General features: G+C 51.6%; 1 protein-coding gene across 1 annotated transcript in view; it reads left to right on the forward strand.

The window, feature by feature from the left end:
* Window positions 1-1,173: 1,173 nt before the first annotated feature.
* The window catches only part of LOC103618562 (protein CEPU-1), a 50,754-nt gene continuing 27,044 nt past the window's right edge, over window positions 1,174-24,883 (forward strand). Inside the window, exons 1-3 of the mRNA XM_017738354.1 lie at window positions 1,174-1,248; window positions 1,668-2,034; window positions 23,894-24,019. Coding sequence (XP_017593843.1) covers window positions 1,174-1,248; window positions 1,668-2,034; window positions 23,894-24,019 — 568 coding nt within the window. The remainder of the gene's footprint in view (window positions 1,249-1,667; window positions 2,035-23,893; window positions 24,020-24,883) is intronic.

Below are 24,883 nucleotides of genomic sequence, written 5' to 3' on the forward strand. Positions count from 1 at the left end.
GGGTGGGTTATTTTGGCTTCTCCTGTAATCATGGAGCCAAAGAGGTTCCAAAAAGAGGCTGAATGAGACGAGACAACTTGTCCCCAGGTGGGTACCTGTGTCTTCCCTGGCATCAGTAGTGGGCACAGGAAGAGAAGTCTCCCATTGCAGAATCATTAAGGTTGGAAAAGCCTCTAAGATCAGTCCAACCATTCCCCTGCACTCCCAGGTCCTCCACTAACCCATGCCCCAAGCGCCACATCTACGTGGCTTTTAGATCCCGCCAGTGACTCCAGCACTGCTCTGGGCAGCCTGTGCCAGGGCTTGACCACCCTTTCAGTGAAGAAACGTTCCCTAATATCCAATCTAAACCTTCCCTGGTGCAACTTGAGGCCATTTCCTCTTGTCCTATTGCCTTTTACCTGGGAGAAAGGATGAATCCCCACCCAAAGGAGGCTGTAAGGACCCCCAGTAAGGAGACAGCTCACCCAGAGAAAGGACACACTCCCTGAAGTGTTCAAGACAAGTCCACATGGCACAGATATACCCATGCTTGCCATTACCTCCCCTGTTAGTGCAGCCTGGCGCGTGGAGCCCGTTAAGTCTCCTACATTCCTTGAAGTCGCCCCATGCAAGAGCTCCCAGAGGCGCTGCTCTCTCTCAGTGCCTCCCACGGTAATTTGTGTCCCAACGACTGCGCAAGCGATGAAGTAGTTTGGGGAAGAATATAAACAGTGGATCTGAGGCTGAGTGGTTTATGCAGGGACGTTATCCTCCGGAGCCAGCATCCAGCAAAGCGCGGCTAAGTCCCGATGGCTCCGTAATCCCAAACTTCCTCGGAGAGAAGCAGGGGTTTAGCTGGCTGGGAGGGGTGCAAGTTTCTGCTGTTTAGAGAAGCTCTTGATGCTTATCTGGAGATTATTTGTAGCAATAGGAGGATTCAAACCTGGCTTGGGGACACGGGGATGAGGCCGGCAGAAACCTTTGGGAGGAGCAAGACCGATCCCAGTTAATGTTGACAGGAAAATAATCTCCTTCAGGATCAAAATAATTTCTACGTTTGCACTGTGTTGTCTCCAGGGGAAACTCAGGTGCTTATTGAGGCTGAATACAGAGGATTTCTACCTCCAAAACATCCCTGGATAAGTGAAATGCTCAGCTGGGGTGAGGTGCACAAGTGAGGGAGGTGCAGCAATGCGGCTGATGGGTATAGAAGGAAGAGCTGTCAGAGGGGACAAATGGTCGGATGCTCGAGGCTTCTCTTTAGGGGTGTGTGTGTCAGAGCTGGCTTTCTCCAAAGATAAATTTCCCTTGCTCCTTTGTGAAGCAGCGAAGTGCTGCTTTCCCAGCACCACTTTGCATTTCTTAGTCCGGCTGCAGGGATGCGAAGGTCTGCAGAGGGAACGGCAGGTGATGGGTTTGGGCAGGAAGTAACAACCTGCACCCCCCCAAAAAAAGTGTGGACTTGAGGTGGAGGTTTGGGCTCAGGTCTGTTTGTCTGGAAGTTTGCAAAAGAATAAACAGGAATGGAGGAGTGAAAGGCTGGTACTGGGTGGCTCTGACCGCCCTGCATCTGAAAACCCCGTGAAGCTCTTGGGCAAATGTCTGGAGCTGCCGGTTTAGATGGATATCGGTGCCCTGAGCACCGCAGGGAAAGTGCTGACCTTGTCCTCTTTGGACACTGAAAGCACTTGGTCTCTGAAAGTGCTGCTGACAGCAAAGCTAAAAATAGTGCCAGGAGGACCAGGAGGGCTGGAAGGGAGGAAGGGAGGGAGAGCGCCCAAGAGCAGCGCACTGATGGGTCACCTCTGCCTCTCTCCAGGTGCTCCGTGGACAACCGGGTGACCCGAGTGGCCTGGCTGGACCGCAGCAGCATCCTCTATGCCGGCAATGACAAGTGGTGCTTGGACCCTCGGGTGGTGCTCCTGGCCAACACCAAAACCCAGTACAGCATCCAGATCCAGGATGTGGATGTGTACGATGAGGGCCCCTACACCTGCTCCGTGCAGACAGACAATCACCCCAAGACATCACGTGTCCATCTCATCGTGCAAGGTAAGACGAAGGGAGTTTGTAGAGGGGTTGGGCTTGGGATTTTTCTCTCTGTTCCTTTTGCGCTGGTGTCTTCTCCTCCCATTGCTCCTACATCGAGCATGTGACACAGCTCGGTGCAGGTGGAGAGGCTGATCCACAAGCTTGGATCGTCCCAAGCTGGGTAATGAATTTCACAGAATCAGAGAACTCTGAGCTGGAAGGGACCCACGAGGATCATGGAGTCCGACTCCTGGCCCTGCACCCCTGCACAGCACCGTCCCCAAGAGTTACACCATGTGTCCGAGGGTATTCTCCAAACGCTTCTTGAACTCTGTCAGGCGTGGTTTTATCCGACTTCCCTGATATAATCCCAGGGCTCTGATACAGGCAGCTCTGCATCCTGACACACTCACTGGCAAACCCACAGTGCTGTTTGTTGTTATTGGTTTTTGATGTTTTTTTGTTTTCCAAGCTGGAGGCATTGCTTGAAGTAAAACTTGTGTTGGGGGAAAAGAGAGAGCTGGCAGATTTGTGTGCTTTCTGGGGGTGTGTGTATGCCTAGCAACAATATGTGTTTGTGTGTTGAAATTCCGTACTTCTGGAGGAGGAAGAGGAGGAGAAAGGCCAGCACAGGGTGCTGGAGCAGTTTTGGTGGCTAAGTGGGTGCCTACGTGTGCTCTTCAGCAAGTGTGTGAGCACACACGGCCTCTTGAGAGCAGACAGGCAGGCGTGGCCACATGCGATGGTCAAGCAGGTGGACATTCGTGGAAGATAGATCCTGTGTCCATGTGGCAGGACATGAGCTGGACAAGGGGGAGCCTTGCGAAGGGACACACGGAGCCTGATGAGCTCTTAGGCTGGGGGAAGATTAATGGAAAATTTCTAATCCTTTGCTAGCAACCGTTTTTTTCCTGCTGCTTCTTCTGTGATTTGGCCAGGAGCCCTCTTAACATGACACACCAGCTTGAGTATTGGAATCTCGTCTCGGGCTAATTTTCGAATGCTGATTGGTGTATTGATTTGGAAACAAGCTGGGTTAAAAAGGCATTGGTCTTGTACACAGAGTCGGGTTGAGCTAATCCGCCGTCGATATTCCAGGCCTGAGCACTATTGACAGCCTAATGAATAGAAGTGGGGAAAAAACCCAGACTCAGGGCCTTTATTTTCCCTCTTCCCTCCCTTTTCATTTTCCCTTTCCTCTTCAAGCAATCAAGCTGACTAACCAGAGCCAGACTTTTTCCATCTCCATTAAGTGCGGAGGGGAAGCGGATGCATTGCCAGTCCCGGTTCTGGCTGTTTATCTTGCAATCTCTTATTACCTGCCTGAGTTTCTTAAGCTAAAGTCGATCACCAGCAAGTTCTGAAGTCGCTATCAGATGCTGGGGTGATGCAGGACAATTTCTATCTGTTCTCTTCTGATTCCCATTTCCTGACCTAAATTTCCTGTATCACCAGACATCCAGGCCCATCCCTCCCGTGTCTCGCTGTATCATTAGGAAGAGATATTTGGGTGCTGCAGGAAAAGGTCAGAGCTTAACTCCTTGCAGCGGTTAAGTACGGGATGATTCAGGGATGGGCTCAGTCCTGTAATGTGCTGACGATCCTCGTGCTGCCGGCAGAAATTCCGGCTCTGGAGAGCGAGCCCCCTAATTTGAAGAGCAGTTCTTTGGCTCACCCAGCCCTTTCTCAGAGCAGGACATGAAAGTGACTATCATGTCCAATTAAAGGGAAACCTGCCTTAATGACCTTGATGAAAATTGGACTGGGGTGACAGGATTAACTCTCCTGCCTTGGAAAATGGGCCCTATAAATATGTATTCTGGAATAATCCTGTCCAAAACGACATTCAGCTTGTGGGAGGTGGTGCTTATTCCCCCTCCCAGGAAAGCAGGGTGGCTAAGCACCACATTTCAGGGATGTGCCAAGTTCAGCACATGGCCCTGGGACATTTTGCCCCTTCCTGCAGCTTGGTAGGAAAGGGGAGGTGGTGTGAGGAGGTGGGAAAGGGGGTGTCTCCTTTTAAACAGGTTTAGCCAGGAAGAGGGAGGTGTGCAGGTTGCTCTAAGCAGGTCCTGACGTTCCCCTTGCTGCACCAGGAAAGGGCCTGGGGGCACGGCTCTGGAGGCAGGAGCACTGCAGCCTCTCAGGATGCAATTAAATCGTGCCCCGGGGCAGGCTGTGCTCTCCAAAGGGACTGGCTGCAGGGGGGGCAAGGAGCTCTTCCCCTTCCAGCCACGATTCCAGCAGCCTGCTGCTCCCCCAGGCAAGCAGGATGGGTGCGTATCAGCCAGGCCCAGACACTCGCAGCCTGTGCCTGCATCCCTCCTTCTCCCCAGGGTTAGGGGATATCGCTGGGAAACAGCCATGGATGGAGGGCATCCGTGGTTTTGGCCAAGGGCTGCTGGAGAGAAGCAGAGCTATGGGAGGGGGGAGGAGCAAAAAACAGGAGAGGGATAGGGGTGGGAGAAGGAGCTTCCTTTAGAGTATGAGGGTTGGGAATGGTCCCCAAGGAGAGAATCGGGTAGAGACACCCAGAACTGAGGATGCCCATGCTGCGGCAGGGGGTGAGCTGCACATTTATTTCTAGGTTGGCTCCATTGGATGGCCGAAATCCCAAAATAGGTGGGGAGAAGGCACCTCGAGAGCTAATTTATCCTGTCCCCCTGCAAGCAGGCAGAGGCCTCGCTGCCAAGCATATGTGAAAGCTATTCTTGAAAATCTTTAACAAAGCAGGTTCTTCAGTCTCCCCAGACAATCTATTCTACTGCTTTGCTACCTTTTTAATTAGAAAATGTATAGCTAATATCTAACTTAAACCTTCTTTGTTGCAAATGAAGTGGAGTTTTTCTCAGCCTATTTCCAGTGGATCTGGAGAACAATTGATCAGTGTCCTCTGTAATAACCTTTTGCTTTTTGGGAAGGTTGTTATCCCTGTGCCCCTTAGCTGCCTTCTTTCTGAAACCATCCAAGCTCTGTTTCTCCCACCTTTCCTCATTGGCCAGGCTTTCAGAAACACTTGTCAGTCTTGAAATCTTGGTACAAAAGGGAAAAGGTGATTGCTGCTGATCCAGGAATAGCAGGTCGGTGCCTCTGTGCTAATGTGGGACAAATGAGCTCAGGAATGAGACAACAGACCCTTGGCACCAAATGCACCAGAGTTCAGACCTCCTATTTTGGGGGCTGCTCTAAATGGGGTCAGGCTGGTGGTGCCAAGCTGATGTCAGCCAACAACAGAGCTGCCAAAGGGATAAGGAGGCTCTTAGCACCTGGATCTCTCCTGGAGAGGTGCTCCCAGATTACAGACAGGCCTAAAGCAAGCAGCTCAGGGAGCATCCCTGTCGTCTGCAGGGTCTGGAAGGTGGTCCCACTCCTTCAGCACTCATTCCTTCTTAGGAGGAGTTGCCATAAAACCAGACAAAGCACCAGGAAGCAGCACTGCCTGTGTTTGCAGGAATCTGCCTTGGACCTTGCAGGGAGAGTGAAATGTTTCTGGGAGTAAATCCTAGAGAAACAAAAATGCAGGGAAGCCCCACTTGCAATAGGCAAGCTGTGAACCTGGAGGGGAGCAGACACCCAGAGCATGGAAGAGGATTTAGGTCCCACTGACCTCCAAGGAGCGATGCTTTCCCTTCCTCTCCTCTCCTATATCCCACTCCAGTTTCCTTAGCGAGTCCTACTTCTGGCAGCATCATCTCAGGCGCAGCCTCCCCCTTCTCCCTGCTGCCTGCAGGACATTTGAGCTACTTAAGCCATTCTCCGGGTCCCTGGGTTTAAAGGAGAGAGAGGAGAGAGGAGGAGAAGGATGATATCTGGAAAGCTCTTATTTGTATTGATAATAAGCCGTCTCCAATGCGTGCCTGCAAAACACTCCCACTGCCTTGTAAGATGCATTAAGGGAAGTTGGCCTTATCTCGGTGTGGGAAATGGACTTGGAGAAGGAGGCACAGAGCCTGCCAGAGTTTAATCTCACTTAGGCACACGAATTTGCATGATAGAAAATGGTGGAATTTTAGTGCTTAAAAAGAAAGAAAGAAGGGAAAAAAAAAAAAAGGCAAAAGCAGGCAACTGGGGGATATTAGCGATTTCCCCGCTTCTTTATCAGTTTCCCTGGCCCTATCTGGCTCTTGCTGTTGTCACTGGAGCAACTAATCACCCCTCCCCTTTTGTTTGGTGTAAATGAGTTTTCCCCACTCCTTCCTGAGCCCAGGTTAATCTTCAAATCCCTGCCTTTGTCTGGGAGCTAATTACCTGCTCAGCGGAGTCGGGGGGCTGCGGGCACAAGTGGCAGGGGGGGTGCCCGAGCTTTGTTTCAACCACCAAACTCTGCCCAATTAATTTTCCTTTGATGCCACAAGCCCCTTTCACTCGTGGGACAACAAGGAGAACTTTTTATGGCTGTTTTTCCGCCTGGGTGCCCGGGAAACGGCTTTGCTGTGAGCAGAGTGGCTGGGAGGAACGCTCAGTCCCTGAAGTCATCATCACCTTACCTGTGGGGCTGAGCCTGTCCCCTGTGCCACCAATGCTACCGATTCCGGGAGCAAGGAGGGACAAAGGGATTTGCCCACCAGTGGCAGAGGATGTGCAGACATTGGTCACGTTTGAAGCCATGGGCTTGGAGTTTCACACTGGGCGAGATACTCCCCCTGCTTCTGGCACGGATTTACTGGTGTGTCCACACATTTCTCCCCGTGGGAGCAGCTGTTCCTTCTAGAAGCAAAAACAAGTTTAGATGATAGCTCCTAAAAGGCACAGGGGAGCTGGGAGAGCCTCCCCAAAGCAGTGGAGGGGAGGAAACCAGTGGCACGAAATGGAAATCCTCCCTCACTTCGCCTGCGCTCTCGGCTCCTTTGACTGATGTGTTCCTTCCCATCTCCCTTCTGTTGCTGATCACCGTCCCTCTGCCAAAGCATCTTTGCCTTTTGTATCAGGGCTCTTGTGGAGGACTGAAGGTCTCCCATACGCTCTCACGCACTGGCCTAGTTTTTGGCTCTTTATCCTCATTTTGCTCTGCCCTTGGGGAGCATCTCTGCAGGTCCCACATCCATTACTGCCCCTGGATCTCTCCATCTCCCCACACCCCCGGATCTCAGCTCTTGCTTCTCCGGGATGTGCTTGTCCATGTTCCCCTGTGGAGTGGCCTCATACCCGGCCAGGCTCCCTCCAGCCTCCCCAAAGTCACTTGACCTCTTTGCAAATCAGTTTAACATCTGTGAGGCAGAGATAATAATTGTCACCTACTTCACAGGGGGGTTGATGAGGATTAATTCATTAATGTCGACAGAGGTCTTTGAAGATGGAACGCGCTATCTGAGAGCTAAACGTTATTATTAATTAGCAATTAAATCATGGGGTGGGAGCAGGGGGGAAAAGAGACTCCAGAGTCTGTACTGTGAAAGAATTTGCTCTGGGCTCGCATTCTGCCCTTGCTGCAGCTTCAGGCTGCCCCAGTTTCATGTCCTGCTGCTACTGGAGGGAGCCAGGCATGCTGCATCCCACTGGGAATGTGTCCCACCCTGCTGCTCCTTCCCAGAGCTTGTGGATGAGCCCACTGGTGTAAGAGTGGGAGGGATGGGGAGGTGAAGAGTGCTCAAGTGAGTTAACGTTGTTAGAAAGAGGGCAACTTGGTAATGGAGAGGTTGGGATGAAGGGAAGGCATAGAATCCCTGAGTGGTTTGGGTAGGAAGGGACTTTAAAGCCCATCCAGTCCCACCCTGTGCCATGGACAGGGACACCTCCCACTATCCCAGGCTGCTCCAAGCCCCGTCCGACCTGGCCTTGGACATTTCCAGGGATGGGGCAGCCACAGCTTCTCTGGGCAACCCATGCTACCCCACCCTCATTGTAAAAAACTTCATCCTTATATCTACTCTGTATCAACCTTTTTCAATTTCAAACCATTCCCTCAAGGCATCCTCTGGCCTTGCCTGGCACCCCAGCGATGAAGCGGGCCAGGCACCGCCAGACCCATGGGAGGATGTATCCTGTTCCCAAGGAGGAATAATTGGCAGGAGACTAGAGCAGAGGAGAAGGAAGCTCCAGTGATTCATAGGACACACAGAGCGGTTTCATTTCCTTCCTGTTTTTCTTTCTCGCGTCCACCCAGGCTGTGGCTAATTCCTCTCTGTCTCCCCGGTGAAGTGCTGATGCTGTAGTCCAGTGTGTCGCTGGGTTCCCTCGGGCAGCACTAACACCAGTCCTTTGTGGTCCCCTGCAGCTGCCCCGTGCCTCAGTGCTGGGGGCATTCCCACCACCGACAGCCCCGTGGCTCCACTATTTCCACCCTTCCTGGCTCAGCTGTGTGCACTTTTGTGGCAGTGAGGAGAGCTCAGTGGAACTCTCTCTGCTACTCCCTCCGAGCTGCGGAGGTCACCCTCGGATCACCCCTCTTTTAGAAAACAAGAGTCTGCTCCTCTTTGAGCCTTTCTGAGCACGCGAGCTCCCGGCAGCCCTGTTCACCCATCCTCTCCAAAGGCTTTCAGGGAAAGGTCACCCGCCTCACCCAGAGCCATTCAAGAGTGACTCCGCTAATCCCTTCTGCGGAGCGGGTGAATCCAGGAGGCCAGCGGTGCCGGCAGCTCTCCAGGCAGGGAGGACTGGAGTTGTGTGTGGCTCTCCCCGTTCTTCCCCATGGATTTACTAGCCAAAGGGGGTGGCACAGCAGCACCCAGGATGCTCATTGGGCATCTCCCACCGCCCCGTGCGGTTTCCAGGAGAGTGTTGTTATCAGCAGTGTGATAAAGCCGGTAGGGGTTTAATGAGGTCACTGCAGTTTAATGTTACTGCAGTAATCTCTTTTGTTTTACTACATTAAAATATTTGTGGTGGAACGGTTGGACCACTGTAATGTGATATCGCTACCTTAATGTTATTGTTGCCATGGCAACACTAATGGCAGCTCAATAACATTATTGCAATTTAATCTTACGACAATAAAATTAAGGGTAGAACAGTGAGACCTCGGCTCTGTAATGTTACTACAGTAACAGCATTGTTATCGTAACCGCGGGAGCGGAGTCAGCCCCTTGTAGTGTAACGTTGGTACCAGCGCTTTGTTGTTACTACAGGAACACGGAGCATCCGCCGAAAATCACAGCAGGGGATGAATGGGAGGAGACGTCACCGGTGCGCCGGTGCTACTGCTACCCTGGGGCTGTCAGCATGGGGAGGTCATGCTGTAATCCCGTCACTTATTCATCTAATTCCTCAATTGTGGTGTTTTTATCGGGGTCTGTCCTCTTCTCCCTCCGTTGCCGGAGCTCTTTGGAGCAGGTCTGTTGTTTTAGCGGCAGTAACTCTGCAGGGAAGGATTTAAAGCACTGCCTCAATCTAGTTCCAGATCCTTCTGCCTGGCGTTTTATAGCATGTGGCTGTTATGGAGTGATAACGTTTTATATTTATATGTCATCTTTCAATGTGAAGGATCCCGGCACAAGCTACAAATTACTGCCGTGCTGCAGGGCCAGGCAGACAACCCGGCACACGCAGCGTGCCAGAGGAGGGGTTTCATCCAAGGGCACTGATTCCTGTGCAAGTGAGAGTCTCCTTTGCCTAGAGGATTTATCCAGTCCCCAGACTTTGTGAGGTGGGGCACAGATCTTTGTGCGCCGTAAGCCACGTACCCCAAGAAGCACCTGCCATCACTGGCATGGTTATGGACAAAATTCCCCTCTTTCCCAGCTGGCAGCATTGCATCAGGGCTGGAAGGGCAGAGGGGGGACAAGACGCCGGTGACATCTCTGTGCCATGCAGGGGCTCGCTGCAGTTTTCTCCAGCCTCCAGGGGAGGGAGGCAGAGCTGCTGATCTCTCCCCAGCATCGCGGAGCTTCCTCATCCTGCCCAGGCCCAGTGCTCCCGGGGATGCATATTTGCCATGCCCAGGGATGCGTGCTTTTGGCCTAGGGGTGCACTCTTGCTGTGTCCAGGGATTCATGATTGTTGTGCCCAGGAATGAGTTCTTGCTGTGCTCAGGGATGTGCACTCTGTACCCGTGGATGAGGTTTGTTGTGCCCAGGGATGCAGGTGTGCCACGGTCAGGGAAGAACTCTTGTTGTCCCCAGGGATGTCTGCTTGCTGTTCCTGGGAATGCACAGTTGTCATGGCCAGGGATGCACTCCTGACATGCCAGGGATGCAGGTTTGCTCTGCCCAGGGATGTGTGCTTTGTGCCCAGGGATGCACTCCTGACATGCCAGGGATGCAGGTTTGCTCTGCCCAGGGATGTGTCCTTTGTGCCCAGGGATGTACTCCTGACGTGCCCAGGATGTGTGCTTGCCGTGTCCAGGGATGCACACTTGCAATGCCCAGGGCTGCATCCTTACCATAGCCAGGATTGCACACTTGCTGTGCCACCACCCCTGCCAGCCAGGCTTAGTGCCCCAGTTGCCCACTTGCCCACCTCAACTACTCACACCACTCCCTCTCCTGCTTGGCAGGCAGGAATTTTCCCTCTTCTTTGAGCCCTTGTGCTCACTCCCAGCTTCTCAGGTCTCCATCCCCAGGCAGCTCTTTGGCACCTGAATTTGAGGGTGTTGCTGCCCACCCACGTTCCCCCTGCCCAGCCCCAGTGTGTGCCTGCTCAGCGCAGCAGCTGCTCGGCTCCCCTCATGCCTCAGCATTTGATCTCTCTCCATGGGTATTTGGATTCTGACCACCGCAGTAATTCCTTGTTTGTCCTTTAATAAAAGACCCGTGAGCTCCCCTTGACACCAGAGCTGGAATCGCTGGGACCTGAGGCATCCTGAGTGCCAGCTCTTTGTGGCAGTCTGGTTCCACATCCATCCTGCCAACCCAGCTCCTCCGGGGGTTACTTGTTTGAAAACAAGAGCAGCAGCTCATCTCCCATTCACTGTTTTTCTCCATCATTTGCTTTATTAAATATTGATTTTCTGTTGCATTATTAAACCTTAAGTCCTGAGCATAAATTCAGAGTTGATACTTTAATCTGGCTCTTCTTTTTGGCCTTTAGAACTGATTTTTCTGGCCAGTCTCTCCGGAGGCGACTCCAGAAGCAAAAACCTGTTGCGGAGGCTTGGGGAGTCAGAGGATGAAGCAAAGGGCTCTTCCCAAGGGATTTTTGTCTGTTTGGTGTAGTCTTTGCCATGAAGGTGGCATCCATGGGGATCCTGGCCTGCGATCCTGCACAGACCTTGAGTGAAAGGAGGTTGGGGAGGAATCAGCCAATCTTTTTCAGGGAATTTTGTGCATTACTGGCTGCCGGAAGGATATAGCCCTCTCTTTTTTTGGTAGCACAGAGAGATTGCAATCTGGAATAGGAATTTAGCCTGGAGCCACTGTGTGGGCAGGGTGGCAGTGAGGCATCCAGCCCTCCACGTGCCTGGCTCTGCTCCCTAGGGTTTGCTGCCTTGCTCTGCCAAAATCGCCCTGCTCGGGAACAGGACTCCTCTGAGGAAAGGAGCCACAGATGGCAGTGCCTTGTCCTAAATGCCGTCCCAGCTTCTGGGCGGCGCAGCACAAATCTGTGCTTTTTTTACCCTACAAATCCTCAGCAAAAGCAGAAATGGCCTTGGCCAAAGCTGCAGGCAAAGCCAGTGGAATGTGGGTGGTGAAGAGCCACCAACAAGCCAGGAGCAGTGCGAGTGGCCACCAGCATATCCCTGATAGCCACGGTGGGTAGCTCTGACCCCCATCGTGATCCCCTCTCTCCTCCAGTTTCCTATCGGAGAGCTGCACGCTGCCAGCCACTGCCAAATCCCACACTGCCAGCAACCAGGTGTCTGAACATGCTTCCAGAGCCAAGAGAGCTCCACAGCCAAAAGGGAGGAGGGGAAAGCAGTGTGGCAGCACCAGCAGGTTCAGGAGGATAAAAAAAAAAAAAATTAAGAAAATTAGAAAAGAAAAAAGGCAGAGGGAGGTTTGCAAATGGCTTTTGGATCCCCCATCCAAACGGGGCATGGAACCTGTGCCTGGCAGCTGCTGTGCTGAGCAGAGATTTAAAAGCAGGCTCCCAGTGGCAGGGGAAAAGGGAGGGGGGGGGGGGAGATGTGAACACAATGCTGGAGATAAAGGAGAGGCCAAGGGAACAGCTGCCGAAAAGCTGCCTGGCCCTGCCGCCTCCGAGGGCTGGAGAACCTCCAGCAAATATCCCCAGGCTTGAGGACAGGCTGGGGAGAGGTCACTGGGAGAATAAAGGGGGAAACTGGGTGGAAAATGTGGGTTTTTCATACTGTTCTTGCTTGGGTTTTGAAGGAGAGGTGGAAGCCGGGAAGAAGGAGCTGCATTGAAACATTGGGAGAGTTGTGATTTTGTTTTCCTTTCTGTTCCGATGATGCAATGGAGAAGAAAGAGATTTAGAAAGACAAGGAGAAGTGGGAAGTGGAGAACAAAAAGGCAAAGATCTTTGTAAAAGAGGTGGAAATGCAATTCTTCAAACAAGATACTGAAATGTGTTTCTGGTTTGGGTTTTCCATGTCTGCTGTGAGACAGCAGTGAAACCCCTTTGTCCTGTCCCTCAGAAAGGAAGTGGATTTGTTCCTTAGTCCCTGACTGGAAGGGATCAGCACCGCTCCACTGGGTGCAGGGGACAGGGTGGGGAGGTCTTCTTGGGTCAATACCCTCATACAGAAGGAATTGCTCCCTGGGAGGGTGGGGAGTCCCGGGCACAGGGTGCCCAGAGCAGCTGTGGCTGCCCCTGGATCCCTGGAAGTGTCCAAGGCCAGGTTGGACAGGGCTTGGAGCACCCTGGGATAGTGCAAGGTGTCCCTGCCCATGGCACAGGGTGGCACTGGATGGGCTTTAAAGTCCCTTTCAACCCAAACCATTCCATGATTCTGGGATTTTTCATTTCTGGCTTACTGGTCCCAGTAGTAGGGATGCCCAAAAGATTTCAGCTCTTCTTTTTGGTAGCATCTTGTATAATTTCCTGGGTAGGATTTGGGATGAGGCAGGAGAGGCCACAGACTCCGTGCTGGTTTGCTGTCCTATGTGAGGTGAGATGAACAGGTCACAATCCACCCTCCTCTCTGCCCGAGTCTCCCATCACTGAGCCCCCACAGCCAACAGACCCCCCAGTTTGTGCCCGGGGCTCTCCTTGCCTGGCCCAGCCTTGACACAAGGCATCAACAGAGATGTCTCCTCCATGGTTTGCCCTCCTTGTAATCCCTCCTCCTCGCAGCCAGCCCGAGAGCTTCAGCCTTTGATCCTCCTCCTCTTTTGCAAACACTTCTCTCCGCTTGTGAAATTAAATCTCTCTCACAGTGATTTCCTTCCCTATCTTTTATTTTTGGCCGGGTCTGTCTGAAATATTCTTTTTTTTTTTGCTCCTTCAGCAGCAGGGCTATATAATTGATGGCCTCGGCAAGCTTTCTGCGCTGAACATTAAACCCTTCCTGCCTTGGCTCCGACCGGAGTTCATTACTTTTTGAAAAGCTCTGTTGTCTGTTTGTGCTCAGATGATTGTTGTTGTGGAGGGGAGCATGTTGTCGGCACAGAGAGACGAGGAGGGGTTGGATTTGGCCAGGGCTGCTTTGTAATCAAATCCCGCGCCCTTTAGCAAATTTTCGATTGGAAAAGGCCTCTTATAGTAAAATCGAAATATAGTACCCTCCTGAAGCAGAAGCACAAAACTCAGGGGCAAAAGGTTGTCTGGCTCTTGGGGCAGTGGGAAAACGCTGTTTTGCAATATCCCCCTGCTCAGCACTGGGCAGGAAGAAGCAGGGGCTGCTCCCATTACCACAGGCTGATTTCCTGGGACAGGCATTTATCACCACACCTCCTTTCCCAGTGAACCTGCTGTGGTCATTCCTTCCAAGCTTCTGCATCCCAGGAGCTGCCCTGGGACAGATGAGCCCATGCGGTGCTGGCAGGGTCCCTCCAGCACCGTGGTGTCCTTATCTTGGAGCTGGGGGTCACTCTGTGTGTGTGTTTTCACATCATGCAAATCCTTTCTGCACTTTTTGGCCTTTCCTGGCAAGACAGAGCGGTGATTTCCGTGCTTTGCCCTACGCTGACGACGCTCCTGGCTCCCCGTCTACCTCCGTGAGCTTTCCACACTTAAAACACAGCAAGGCTGAGGTGATTACAAGGATTGGAGATGCAGTGGCATTTCCTGCCAACAAGTAATTGATTTATTAAAGATATTACAATACATTCATGGTTGAGCGTAAGGGTTTCCTTTGAACTCGCTCAGAAATCCGAGGGGATTGTGCCTGTTTGCGAGGACCGCGGGCAGAATAAATCTGGGTTCCCCCATCGCCTCCCCCCTGCGCCGCCACAATTTCATTTCCCTTTGACTGGCGCGAGTAAATATCACAGCTCGACAACTCCAGTCCAGTGACTGGTGTGATCCAATTTAATAGCATTTAAAAATTCAAAGTGATTGTTAGCCAAATGGAAATGTAAGATTTCATACCCAGCCTGCCTTGGGGAGGAAAGGGAGAATTAGGGAGGGTGCGGGGGATGTAGACAAATGGACTAGATAAAAAATAATGGAAAGTAACTTAATTAAGAGGCTCGAGTCAAGTTAAAAACAGTAATGATTTTGAATCGGAGAACCACAGGTATTAAAAATGAAAGGGGAAGAGGAAAGAAAGGAAAGGAGAGTGTGGATAAAAAGCCTCCAAAATGCTTAAATGGGAGGAAAAAGAGGCATAGGAAGAATGGGGTAAAAATATTCCTTCCATGTAAAGCAGGAGCACATGGGGAATAGACGGTGCTGGTGATGAGGCTGGGCATTAGGAAGACAAATAGGGAAATTAAGGATGCTCTGGCAGGGATAATTCCCTGTGGCTTTTCTGGCACTCTCGGAAGCATGAGTGTGGCCGAGAAGAAGGCTCGAGGGCTTTGTTTAGGAGAAAGAGGAAATGAAGGAGCATTCCTAATGGGAAAGGAGAGCAGCCCCCGCGTTCTCCAGGCGCAGCGCTATCCTTCCCTTGTGGGAGCGTCGCTCCCTCCTTTTCCTTCGTTTTTAGTTCTGTCGTATGTTGCTTGTTGGGGATTGGAGTTTTAATTGCCCCTCTGTGTACAGGGAGGTACGGCTGTGTCTCAGTGGCCTGATGACTGATTTTTAACCATGGAGCTCTCATTCAGTGCAGCCCAATGGAAATACCTGCCCTGGCAGCCACCCTCAGTCTCCTTGTGCCTTTTTTCCAAGGTTTTCCAAGCTCCACAGAGCCTGAAAGGCTGGTGCTTCAGAGCATGGATCCGAACAGGCACTTCTGGCCCATTTGATCTTTGGGTCTCATTTCTCCATCTGTAAAGTGGGAGTAATAATGCTCCTTTATCTCCCAGGGTGTTTTGACGATAGGGATAAACCACATTTGAAGGTGTGGGAAGGACAGTGAGCATCATCCCACAGACTCTGAATCGTCGGTATTTGCGCTCCTGCTTGTTCCTGGCAGCTTTGGCCTAGCTTTGGGTTGGTTCCCCTGGACTTGGGGCAGTTGTGAGTTAGCCTAGAAATGTGCCTTGGGATAGGATGAGGACCAGAAGTATTTCATTGGAAGGGTGAGGGAGGCTGGGGGCCTCTTGGAGCCCAAGAAGGAGAGCCTGAAAAAGCAGGGATGTAAAGAAACGACTAAGAGGAGTAAGGAATGGATCAGGGCATCTTTGGGAAGGTAGACTTGCCTCTGTTGGAGTGATGGATGTGTTCCCATGGGGATAGGAGGAGTGGCAGCGTATGGAGGCACAGATCACCTCACCTCTGCTTCATTTGAAACTGCTGGACCTTGCTGACCTCCCACCTCATGAGCTTTGTTCTCCCACTTCACAAGCTTTGCTCTCCCACTCTGTTCTCCCAGACAAACAGAGTCTGGTCATAAGTAGCAGCCTCCAGACCACCTAATCAGACAATAGCAGGGCTGTGCTCCCTGCCTGATCCATTAATTTTTAACTGGAGTCAAAGGCAAAGACAGGAAGAAGCCCAAGCAGAAGGAAAAGCCCTGTCTGGAGCACAAGGGGTACCTGGAAGAGCTGGAGCTCGGGAAGGATGGGAGGAAAGGGGACAGGCAGTGATGGCAATGGAGGGGTGTAAATAGATAAATGAGGCACAAAGGGCATGGATAGACTCAGAAGATCCAAATAACTCAATCAAAACTTGAGGTTTTCCCTTGGTTCTACATTAACACCACCGACCTCGATGCTTTTTGAAGTAAAGCCACTGGGTCCAGCGTGGCATTTTGGGAAGCACAGCTCATCCTCCTGCGAGGGCGGGCAGGCTGTGTGCTCCGCCTGGGCACGGGCTGGCGGCTCCTCGAATTAGCTGAGTGTCAGTGTGGAAGTGTAATCACAAACACGTACTTTGTGCTCCAGCCCAGGGAGAGGGAGCACGAGAGCAAGAGCGCCGAGATAAGAACAAATATGCAAGAGCATAGTGTGTTTTTAATGGAAGGGAGATTTATTTCTCTCTGTGTCTTTTTAAGCCTCCAGATAGATCATAAAAAACCCAGCCCAACCCACACACAACCTGTCTGCCTGAAATAGCCGAAATGTAATTTAAAGAGCATCATTTTAACTAATACTTCACTTCAGAGACACCTGCCCTATATTCATTGGAGATGCAGGCTGCATTAGAGCATCTGATTTATCTTTGGAAAGGATGTTTGAGCTCCTTTGTTCCTGTCAGGTCCCTTTTGAGGAGTAAAGTGGCACAGGGGCGGTTCCGCGAGCTCAGCCCTTGGTGTGATGCCCACTCTGCAGGGACAGAGAGCTGGAGGGGACAGGGAGAGCCCCCCCTGCTCTCCAGGAGCAGAGCAGGGAGCAGGAGGGTGGGGCATGGCCACTCTGGCTGGCTGGGGGGAGGGGAGCTGGGGGTTTGAGCAGAATTTAGCAGGACAGCATGGGCTGATGGACCAGATGAGCAATACTGTGGATATTTGCTGTCTGTTGGAACAGGAGACTCCAGGCTGACTGGGATGGGCTATTTGCAGGTGCCTCCACTTGAGACACATGTCCTAAACTAGATCTGTGCATCTGTCCCCATGGAGAAATGTTCCCCCCTCCAGTTCCTGTGGCCACAGGCTCTGGGTATCTTATAATTTCATATGTTGTTGTCTTTTTAATGAGCCTGCAAGGATGAGAAATTCTTGTCATTACGTTGATGGAGGGATGAGACCCAATGAGACTGAGGGTTTTGCCAGAAGCACTCTGGCGGAGCCAGCATCCATCCATCCTTCTCTGCACTTATTGACCCACAGCAAGGAGGCTTTTTTATCATTAAAAATAAAGGAAATTCTACAAATCACTATTTTCTCCCAAGGCATGACCTGCTGCAGGAAAGGATCCCCTGTTGGCCCAGGTCCCAGGCTGGTCCTACCCAGCCCGAGCTGGGGGACAGCTATCGAGGACGAGGGAGTGTAGGGATGAGTGTGAGGAAAGACAGGGAGAGGAGAGCTGCTCTGAAATCCCTCGCTCGCCCTTTCTGATCTGAAGTTCACTTGTAATATTTTCCCCGACTCGGGTTGCTAATGCGTTTTGTTCTCCAGAGTGTGCGTGGCCCGGCTTCCCGCGCAGCCTTTAATTAGTTTCTGGATGATGACATCTCCGCCGAGAATCATCTCGTCTTGTCCCTCCGATCTCGGGGGGAGATAAAGGAATCTAATAAAGACATTCAGCATTTCGAGGTGATGGGTTTGACAAGCTTTGTATTAACCACAAGTCGTTTTCCAACTTTCTGGGGTGCTGCCGGCACGCTCTGGCTCGTCCCCACACAGGGATTTTCCCAAGGGTCTGATGGAGACTTCACTGGTACCCCGTGGGATGAGAGGAGCTGGGGACCCTGCATCCCCTGAGCAGGGTGTGACAGAGTCACTGTCACTTTGATGGTCACTGTGGAGGCAGTCGTGAGAGAGGCTGTCGTGCCTTGAGGAGAGGTGTCAGTAATGCTGGAAAAATGATGCAGGTGTCTTAAGGATTCGAGAGCCTTCAATTTTCTGCCTTTCATGAGGCGTTGCTTGGCTTGCAGGGGGAATCCCAGGTGGCTTGGGGTGCAAAAACTGGAAACTAGATCCGTGCAGCGTGTGTGGAGTTGAAAATGAGATCTGTCTAGACAGGGAGCTGAACTGCCAAACACTCCTTGTTTGGCTGCATTTCTTCATGGATAATAATGGAAAAACTTTGCTTTTATATCTTTCTTCTTGTTTTCTTTTCACTCAGCATCATTAGACTCATTTTAAAGGAGGCAGTGAAGTCCAGAGCAGTGCTACATTTTCCTTCAGGCATTGGTACATGAACGCAGAACTCTCCCAAACCTGAGGGAGGGATTCTGCCTCCTCTTAAAGCTGCTCATTAATAGCCATGCAAGGCAACTCTGATTTGATTCCTCACAGGTGCAGGGCTTGGTGTCAGGTGTTTTCTTCCTTTCTGTGGTAGGAAAAATCATGCAGGTCCCTTCAGAGTCTTGAAAGCGGGGCAGTGAATCTAATGAGGCAGCACCCTGACTCCTGAGGGAACTGCTCTTGATCCAGGTTGGTGACCTGGACCCATCCAGAAATCAGGGAAAAATCCTTGTGCCTGAGACCCGACTCTCCTATTGTGCCACATTTGTTGTGGTGTATCCCTTGTTGATTGCAGCAGTAGTGCTGATTTATGCTGTCGTAAGTGGAATCAGATTGGGCTCCCTTTTGGCACTTAGCTATAAAGTTTGCCTGCAGAAACCCTGCTGTTTATGCGGTGAATTATACCCGCGTTCACAAATACTTTACTAATGAATGATTGGGAACGTCTTGTTTCCCCCTCCTCCTCTGAGTTATTATGATGCTGTGCTGTATAACCTGCTGCAGAGACGGGCGTAAAAAATCTCGTGTCCTCCAAGCTTCCCTGCAACAGGAGCCGTTACCTGTTTGGGAAATCATTTAGACACATTTCGGTGCTGTATGACACATCTCATTACGCCTCGCTTTAGAACGAGCTATTGTCATTAGTTATTTATTAATTGCTTATTAAGGTCATTATGTATGTCCTCTTTGTTTCCAGCCTTCTTTCTTCGTGGCTTTGGCTGCTGCCAGGTTTGTGAAGAGGGGGATCAACCCCTCGGCAAAGCTGTGCTGAACCTGGGAAGGGGGTGGTGCTGCCATCCCAGGGTCCAGGCAGCCCTGGGGAACAGGGTAGGCACCCACATGGGGTTTGTGTACAAACCTTTGTGACTGAGCAGGCTCTGAGGCTGTGTTTGCCCTTTCTCACACCTTTGGACAGGCTCAAAACAGCTCCTGGAGCGGGGCTGATACGATGGAAGGATATGACCGCAGGATGAAGCCCTCTCTGCTTTTCTCTTAACTATAATTGTGTTAGAGCAGCACAAACTGATTTGAAAGCCCATTATAATACACCTGTAATTGAAGGCGCAGGGCTCTCAATTTGCTCCCTGAAGGCAGAAAGCTTTGGAACACAAAAGAGGGAGGAGGCACCATGGAGGTGCCTGGCACTGTGGCAGCCAGCACTGCCCCTTCTCCTGACCTGGCAGCTACAAAGTGCTCTGGTTACAACCTGGAGGAGTCCTGGAGCCGCATGTTGGGGTTCCTGCCCTTGGCAGACCCTGGCTGCCTTTGGCAGACCCTGTGTTGCCAGAGGGTGGGCTCGGTTTGACTCACAGCATTGCTGCGAGCAGGGATAGGACACCCAGGACTCCCCCTCGCCGAATCCCAGAGGCAGGACCTGTGGCAGCAAACTCCGTGAAACACAGGGAAGTCTGTGTGTGACAGAAGTAGGAAGCTGTTACGAAAAGCAAGAGCAGCGTCAGGCTGATGCTCAGGAAGCTGCCAGTGCGCATCACAGATAACCCGCAGAATGCAAGTCTGACTCTCCCTCTTTTTCTTTCTTCCAGACACTTTTATAGTTGTTCTTTGTTGTTTGCTTTGATCTGGAGCAGATGTTGCTCGTGCTGGAAGATGGACATTTGCATGTTTTATGAAGGGGAAGCAGGGCTGGGCTTATCAGGAGAGCCTGCTTGCTCCCAGGCTGTGCCAGGGGCTGAGACCCCTTGGCTGGGACAAGCACTTGCTCTGCCTCACTCCCACACCAGAAGGCGTTTGCTGGTCTGGGAAGGTCACAGCTGTATTTCTGCACTTCTTGCTTGGCTCTCAAAAGTGGGTGGAAAGGGGGCAGTTAAGGCAAAAAAATGCAACTGTTCCTTGAAGAAGGAATAAGCAACTTGGTGCGGCTCATTTGAAGTCCCCTTGCCAGTCTGAGGTGGAGAGGTTGTTCCAGATGCACCCTCCAGTCAGCCTGGCTGAAATTTGGGGTGCCGGGGTGTCAGGAGACAGGTGGGGTCAGGAAGAGGAAAGCCCAGGCAAGCAGCACAGTCAGCGCGTGCCTGGAAGGTGGGTGGGGAGGTGATGACGATGGAGACAGAGGTGGCGGGGCCTGAGCAAAGAGGCAAAGCTGGGGATGTTTATGCAGTTTGGGATGAGCTATAAAAGGCAGCTGAAACAATAATCAGGGAAGGCATCAGTCCTGCAACAGGTGCCATGGGAGAGGCGGCAGAGGGGGTGGCAGAAAAGCCAGGGGAGTCCCACCACATTCCCAGGATGTGAAGATCTGTGTGCAGAGCTGCCGTGGGATACAGGCAGGGGATCCATGAGCTGCGCACCTGTGCTGGCTCGGGAGCGGGTGTTTGGAGGTGAAAGCAGTGCAGGGATATCATCTGTGCCAGTGGCAGGAGGGCGTCTGTGCGCCAGGGAATAGATGTGTGTCGGCAAGCACATATGCTTGGATCTGGAAAGACATCTATCACCTGACTGAACACCCTCGAATGTGGAGCTCACCATATGCTTTGGTTAAATATTTAAGCAAGCTGCTTTCTGTCCTGGGGACTCTTGTTTGCGAGCGGGCACCGCGTTGGGGCAAACTGGGGGCATGCCCTGGGCACCTGTGGGCGCCTGAGAGCACCCAGAGACCTTTCCCAGAACCGTGGCAAGGATGGAGGGGGGAAAAAAGAAGAAGTTGGATCAATAAAGCACCAGCCTGCCTCTGGGGAAATCTGTGCTGTGTCACTGGAGCAGCTTGGCCAACGCTGCCATGTTTAATCACTTCCGAGCAAGAGAGATGCTGAACACAAAAGGACTGCCCGCAAGGAGAGGGTTCCCGCCTGGGAAGCCTGCATTTACTTAGCTTTATTTATTCATTCGTTCCCAAAGGGGCACAGCTCCATCTGCGTCCTGCTTTCGGCACAGGAAATGTCTCCTCTGCCCCACTGCTGCAGAAATGCCAAGTGCTGGTGAAAGTCCTTTAGTGCAGCGGGAATGGAAGCACCGGCGACTGTTAAGTAATATTAAATATATACTTGGATCATTTATTTATTAAGATTTCCCTCCCCGGTCTGGCAAAAGCCTTACAGCACACCTGTTGGGCCTCCAGAAAGGCATTTGGAATAGTTTGTGTGGTTAAATATTCAAATATTTAATTAGCATACAATAACCACCGTGTTAAATCCAACCACTGCATAGACAATTCCAGACTTAGTTAACAGCTTCAGTGACGTTTCTCTGGTTTGCTTCCCAGATGTTCCTGCCTCCTCTCATTCCAGATGGGACGCAGTAAATTGCATGTCCCCTCAAAGTGTCCTGCGCTTGCCAGAGTATGGTGAACTTTTTCCCTGGTGCATGAGCAGTTCGAGCTGCTTTTTATAGAATTATGGAAAGGTTTGGGTTGAAAGAGACCTTAAAGACCCTCTAGTTCCACCCCTGCCATGGGCAGCGACACCTTCCACTATCCCAGTTGCTCCAAGCCCCATCCACCCTGGCCTTGGACACTTGCAGGGATCCAGGGGCTGCCACAGCTTCTGTGGGCACCCTGTGCCAGGGCCTGCCCACCCTCATTGTAGAAAACTTCTTATACCTGTTCTAAATCAACCCTCCCCAGGTTAAAGCCATTCCCCTGTTGTCTTATCAATCAAACCCAAGTTTAAGTTGTTTAAATTATGTTTTACAACCTGGTCAGTTGATTTTTGTCTCTCGTCTGGGTGGGTGCAAATGTGTCTGTGCAGTCCCAGAGCAGCAGTGTAAAGTCTGACTTTTTTTTTAAAGCCTCTGCAAAACAAGCTGAATTGGGTCGATGTGGATTCAGCAGTTAAAAACATCAGAAAGGTTCCTCTGTGATGCAGCAAACAGCGCTTTAAAGATGATGGATACTGCTTTAGTTTTCCTGGGACTTAGAGCTGGAAGCTCTTGCTGCTTCCCAGGCAAAGGTGGGCGATCACTGCGCCTCCGCTTGGCTCTTCCCACCTCTCCAAAATGACAGTGGTAATACCCCCTTGGCCTATTTTTGTTGTCCAGAGCATCAGCTCTGTGTTTTTAGAGCACGCATGGATTTCTTGGCTGGCGGTCCCAGCCTCACCAGGAACACAGCGGGGCAATCATAACGACGTTGTAATTAATTGCATCTCCTCAATGGAGCTGGCCATGGGCAGAGCATTCCCAGCTCTGAGTGGTCCCACGAGGAATGTGCTGTCCCCTTGCTGTCACTGAAGTTTATTAATATTTCTTTAGGTGTTGTCTTTGTGGCCTCCACTGTCCTGCCCCAGAGCCCCCTCTGTTTGGGAGCAGCTGATCTAGAGCTGTTCTCCAGTGCATGATTAGCAGATTAGCCATCGTGCCCAGAGCAGCAAAAAAATGAACTCACAGCAGCCCTTCAAAACAGAGAATAATTCATTACCCACCTTGATTTCCACTTAAAATGTACTTTAACTACACTTCCAACTACAAACCCTAAATCACCATCATGTTCACAAAAAATCCATCATTTTTTATTTTATTGCACGGCACTGGCATGACATAATCCCTTCCAGAGCGTCTTGGAGTGCTTTACGGATCAATAAATTACTTACCTGCACAGCAGAGGCATTGCGTGCAAGGCCATTGCAGTCATTCCGGCTTGGCGCAGCCCTGGAAGGTGTGGGAGGCGGGGAGAGGCAGGGAAGGGAGGCTCGGGAGTGGGGTCCAAGTCAGGAATTGGGGTGTTGGGCTGCAGCTCCGAGTGGAGTGATGAGCAGGGCTCTCCCAGGAAGGGTGGAAGGCGCAGGTGATTCGTGACTCTCCTGCAAAGCGCTGCAGCAGGGTGCCAGTCCCTGCTGGGCTCCGGAGAAAGCCTGGAAATAAACCCAGGAAGGTGACAGTCTTTATGACGTTCTGCAGGCGCAGGCTGATAACAGCAGCCGATGATTTTCCCTCATACATCCCCACCGTTGATCTCCCAGAACCTCCAGCCCTCCCCGGCAGCCACATCATGTCCTGTGCTCATGTAGCAGCAGGAGCTGAGTGCTCCCTGCTTGCTCCTCATCCCTTCCCAGCCCCTTCCTCATCACCCCCGTCCTGTACCTGTGTCCCCTCCGGGGTCTGGACCCTCTGTGACCCACTCCTGAGTGCTTGGGGTGGCAGTGCCAATGCAGCGGGATGGCTTTCATCCCCATGGAATTTCCCTTCCTTTGCATGGTGGTCAACCTTAGAGGCTCCTCAGCAGACTCTGTCTTCATGCCCTGCTCGTCTTGGTGCTCCTGTGGTTACAAGGGCCGGGCAGAGAGCCTGCACAGCTGCAGGAAAAGCTGCAGGAGTTTGAAGGGGTGAATGGTGTTTTCTCAGGACGATGCAGCTCTGCTGGGAAGGGTTTGTCATGGCTAAGAGGACACAAGGAATGCTGGAAGTGGGGTGGGAAGAAATACTGTCTCTCACACCACAGAGGTGCTGAGGAGGAGCTTCTCGAGCCTCCCTAAAATGATTGAATTCCCTCCGGCTACAGTTTCTTCCCACTTCAGCTGTATTTTCTCTGCCCCCTCTTTTCCCTGTTTGTTCCTGCCAAGTCAGATGAGACTGATGGGCTACTGCATAGATTGTCAAAGTGGAGGGAGGATGGAAATTCAGCCTGCTTCACCCACAGTTTAAGAATTGAGTTGAAGCAGAACCAGTTTCATTTTCCTTCTCCTCTTTGTGTCATTGCAGTGTCTCCAAAAATCACCGAGATCTCTTCCGACATCTCCATCAACGAGGGCGGCAACGTCAGCCTCACCTGCATAGCCACGGGCAGGCCAGACCCAACAATCACCTGGAGACACATCTCACCCAAAGGTAAGAACCAAACATTACCAGAAATAATTTGGGAAGGGCACAGCACTCTTTGTGAGTGGCTGGGGAGGGGTTGGTGCCTCATTCACTTGCCAAGAGAAGGTGAAATGCACCAAAAAGATGTGACTTAAACAGGACTTGGTGACTTTGGTGGAGGAACACCCATTTTGGTGGTCTGAAGAGGAGCTGATGGTTTTGGTCCTGTGGAGGACTGGCTGTAGGTGCCAGGTTGGGGTTGTCGTGCCTGGAGATTAATGGAATCAGGGAATGTTCTCAATTGGAAGGGACACACAAAGATCGTGGAGCTCCTGCATGGGCCACTTGCTCTGCACATTGAACGTGCTTGTCTGACCATGTTTTGAAAATTTTTCAGGCAATTCATACAGGTTGCTTCAAAGGATGATTGTAAATAGTGCAAATGAGCAGGAAAACACATGAAGCATTAATTGGTGGCCTTGTTAATTGGTAAGCAAACCTTCAGCAGAACTGTGTGGGTGTGACTGCTGGGAAGCAAATTCCCAGGCGTTCAGGACCGTATAATTTCAACCCCCTTTCCCAGCTGCTTTTTGGCATTTGCTTTGCATTTTGCTGCTCTGTTATTCCCAGGTGGCTGCAAGGTTCTCGTGGGTGATCCGGGGGTAAGATCTGGAGGCTCTGGGTGGGATGAGCTGTGCGGCCAAGCGGCAATGCCTGGCTCTGATCCTCTGCTCCTGTCTAAGCGCTTCAGTTCCACCTCAGAGTCGTGTTTCCCCTGAGGTTTTACCAACGTGGGCTGTTGTTCCAGACAACTGCCTCAAGCTCTCCTCGGGGACGCCCAGCCAGGCTGCCCGGCAGCCGAAGGAGCCGGCGCAGGGGCGGGGGGGGCGG

The sequence above is a fragment of the Corvus brachyrhynchos genome, unplaced genomic scaffold (assembly GCF_000691975.1).
Source record: "Corvus brachyrhynchos isolate BGI_N302 unplaced genomic scaffold, ASM69197v1 scaffold46, whole genome shotgun sequence".
Classification (NCBI taxonomy): domain Eukaryota; kingdom Metazoa; phylum Chordata; class Aves; order Passeriformes; family Corvidae; genus Corvus; species Corvus brachyrhynchos.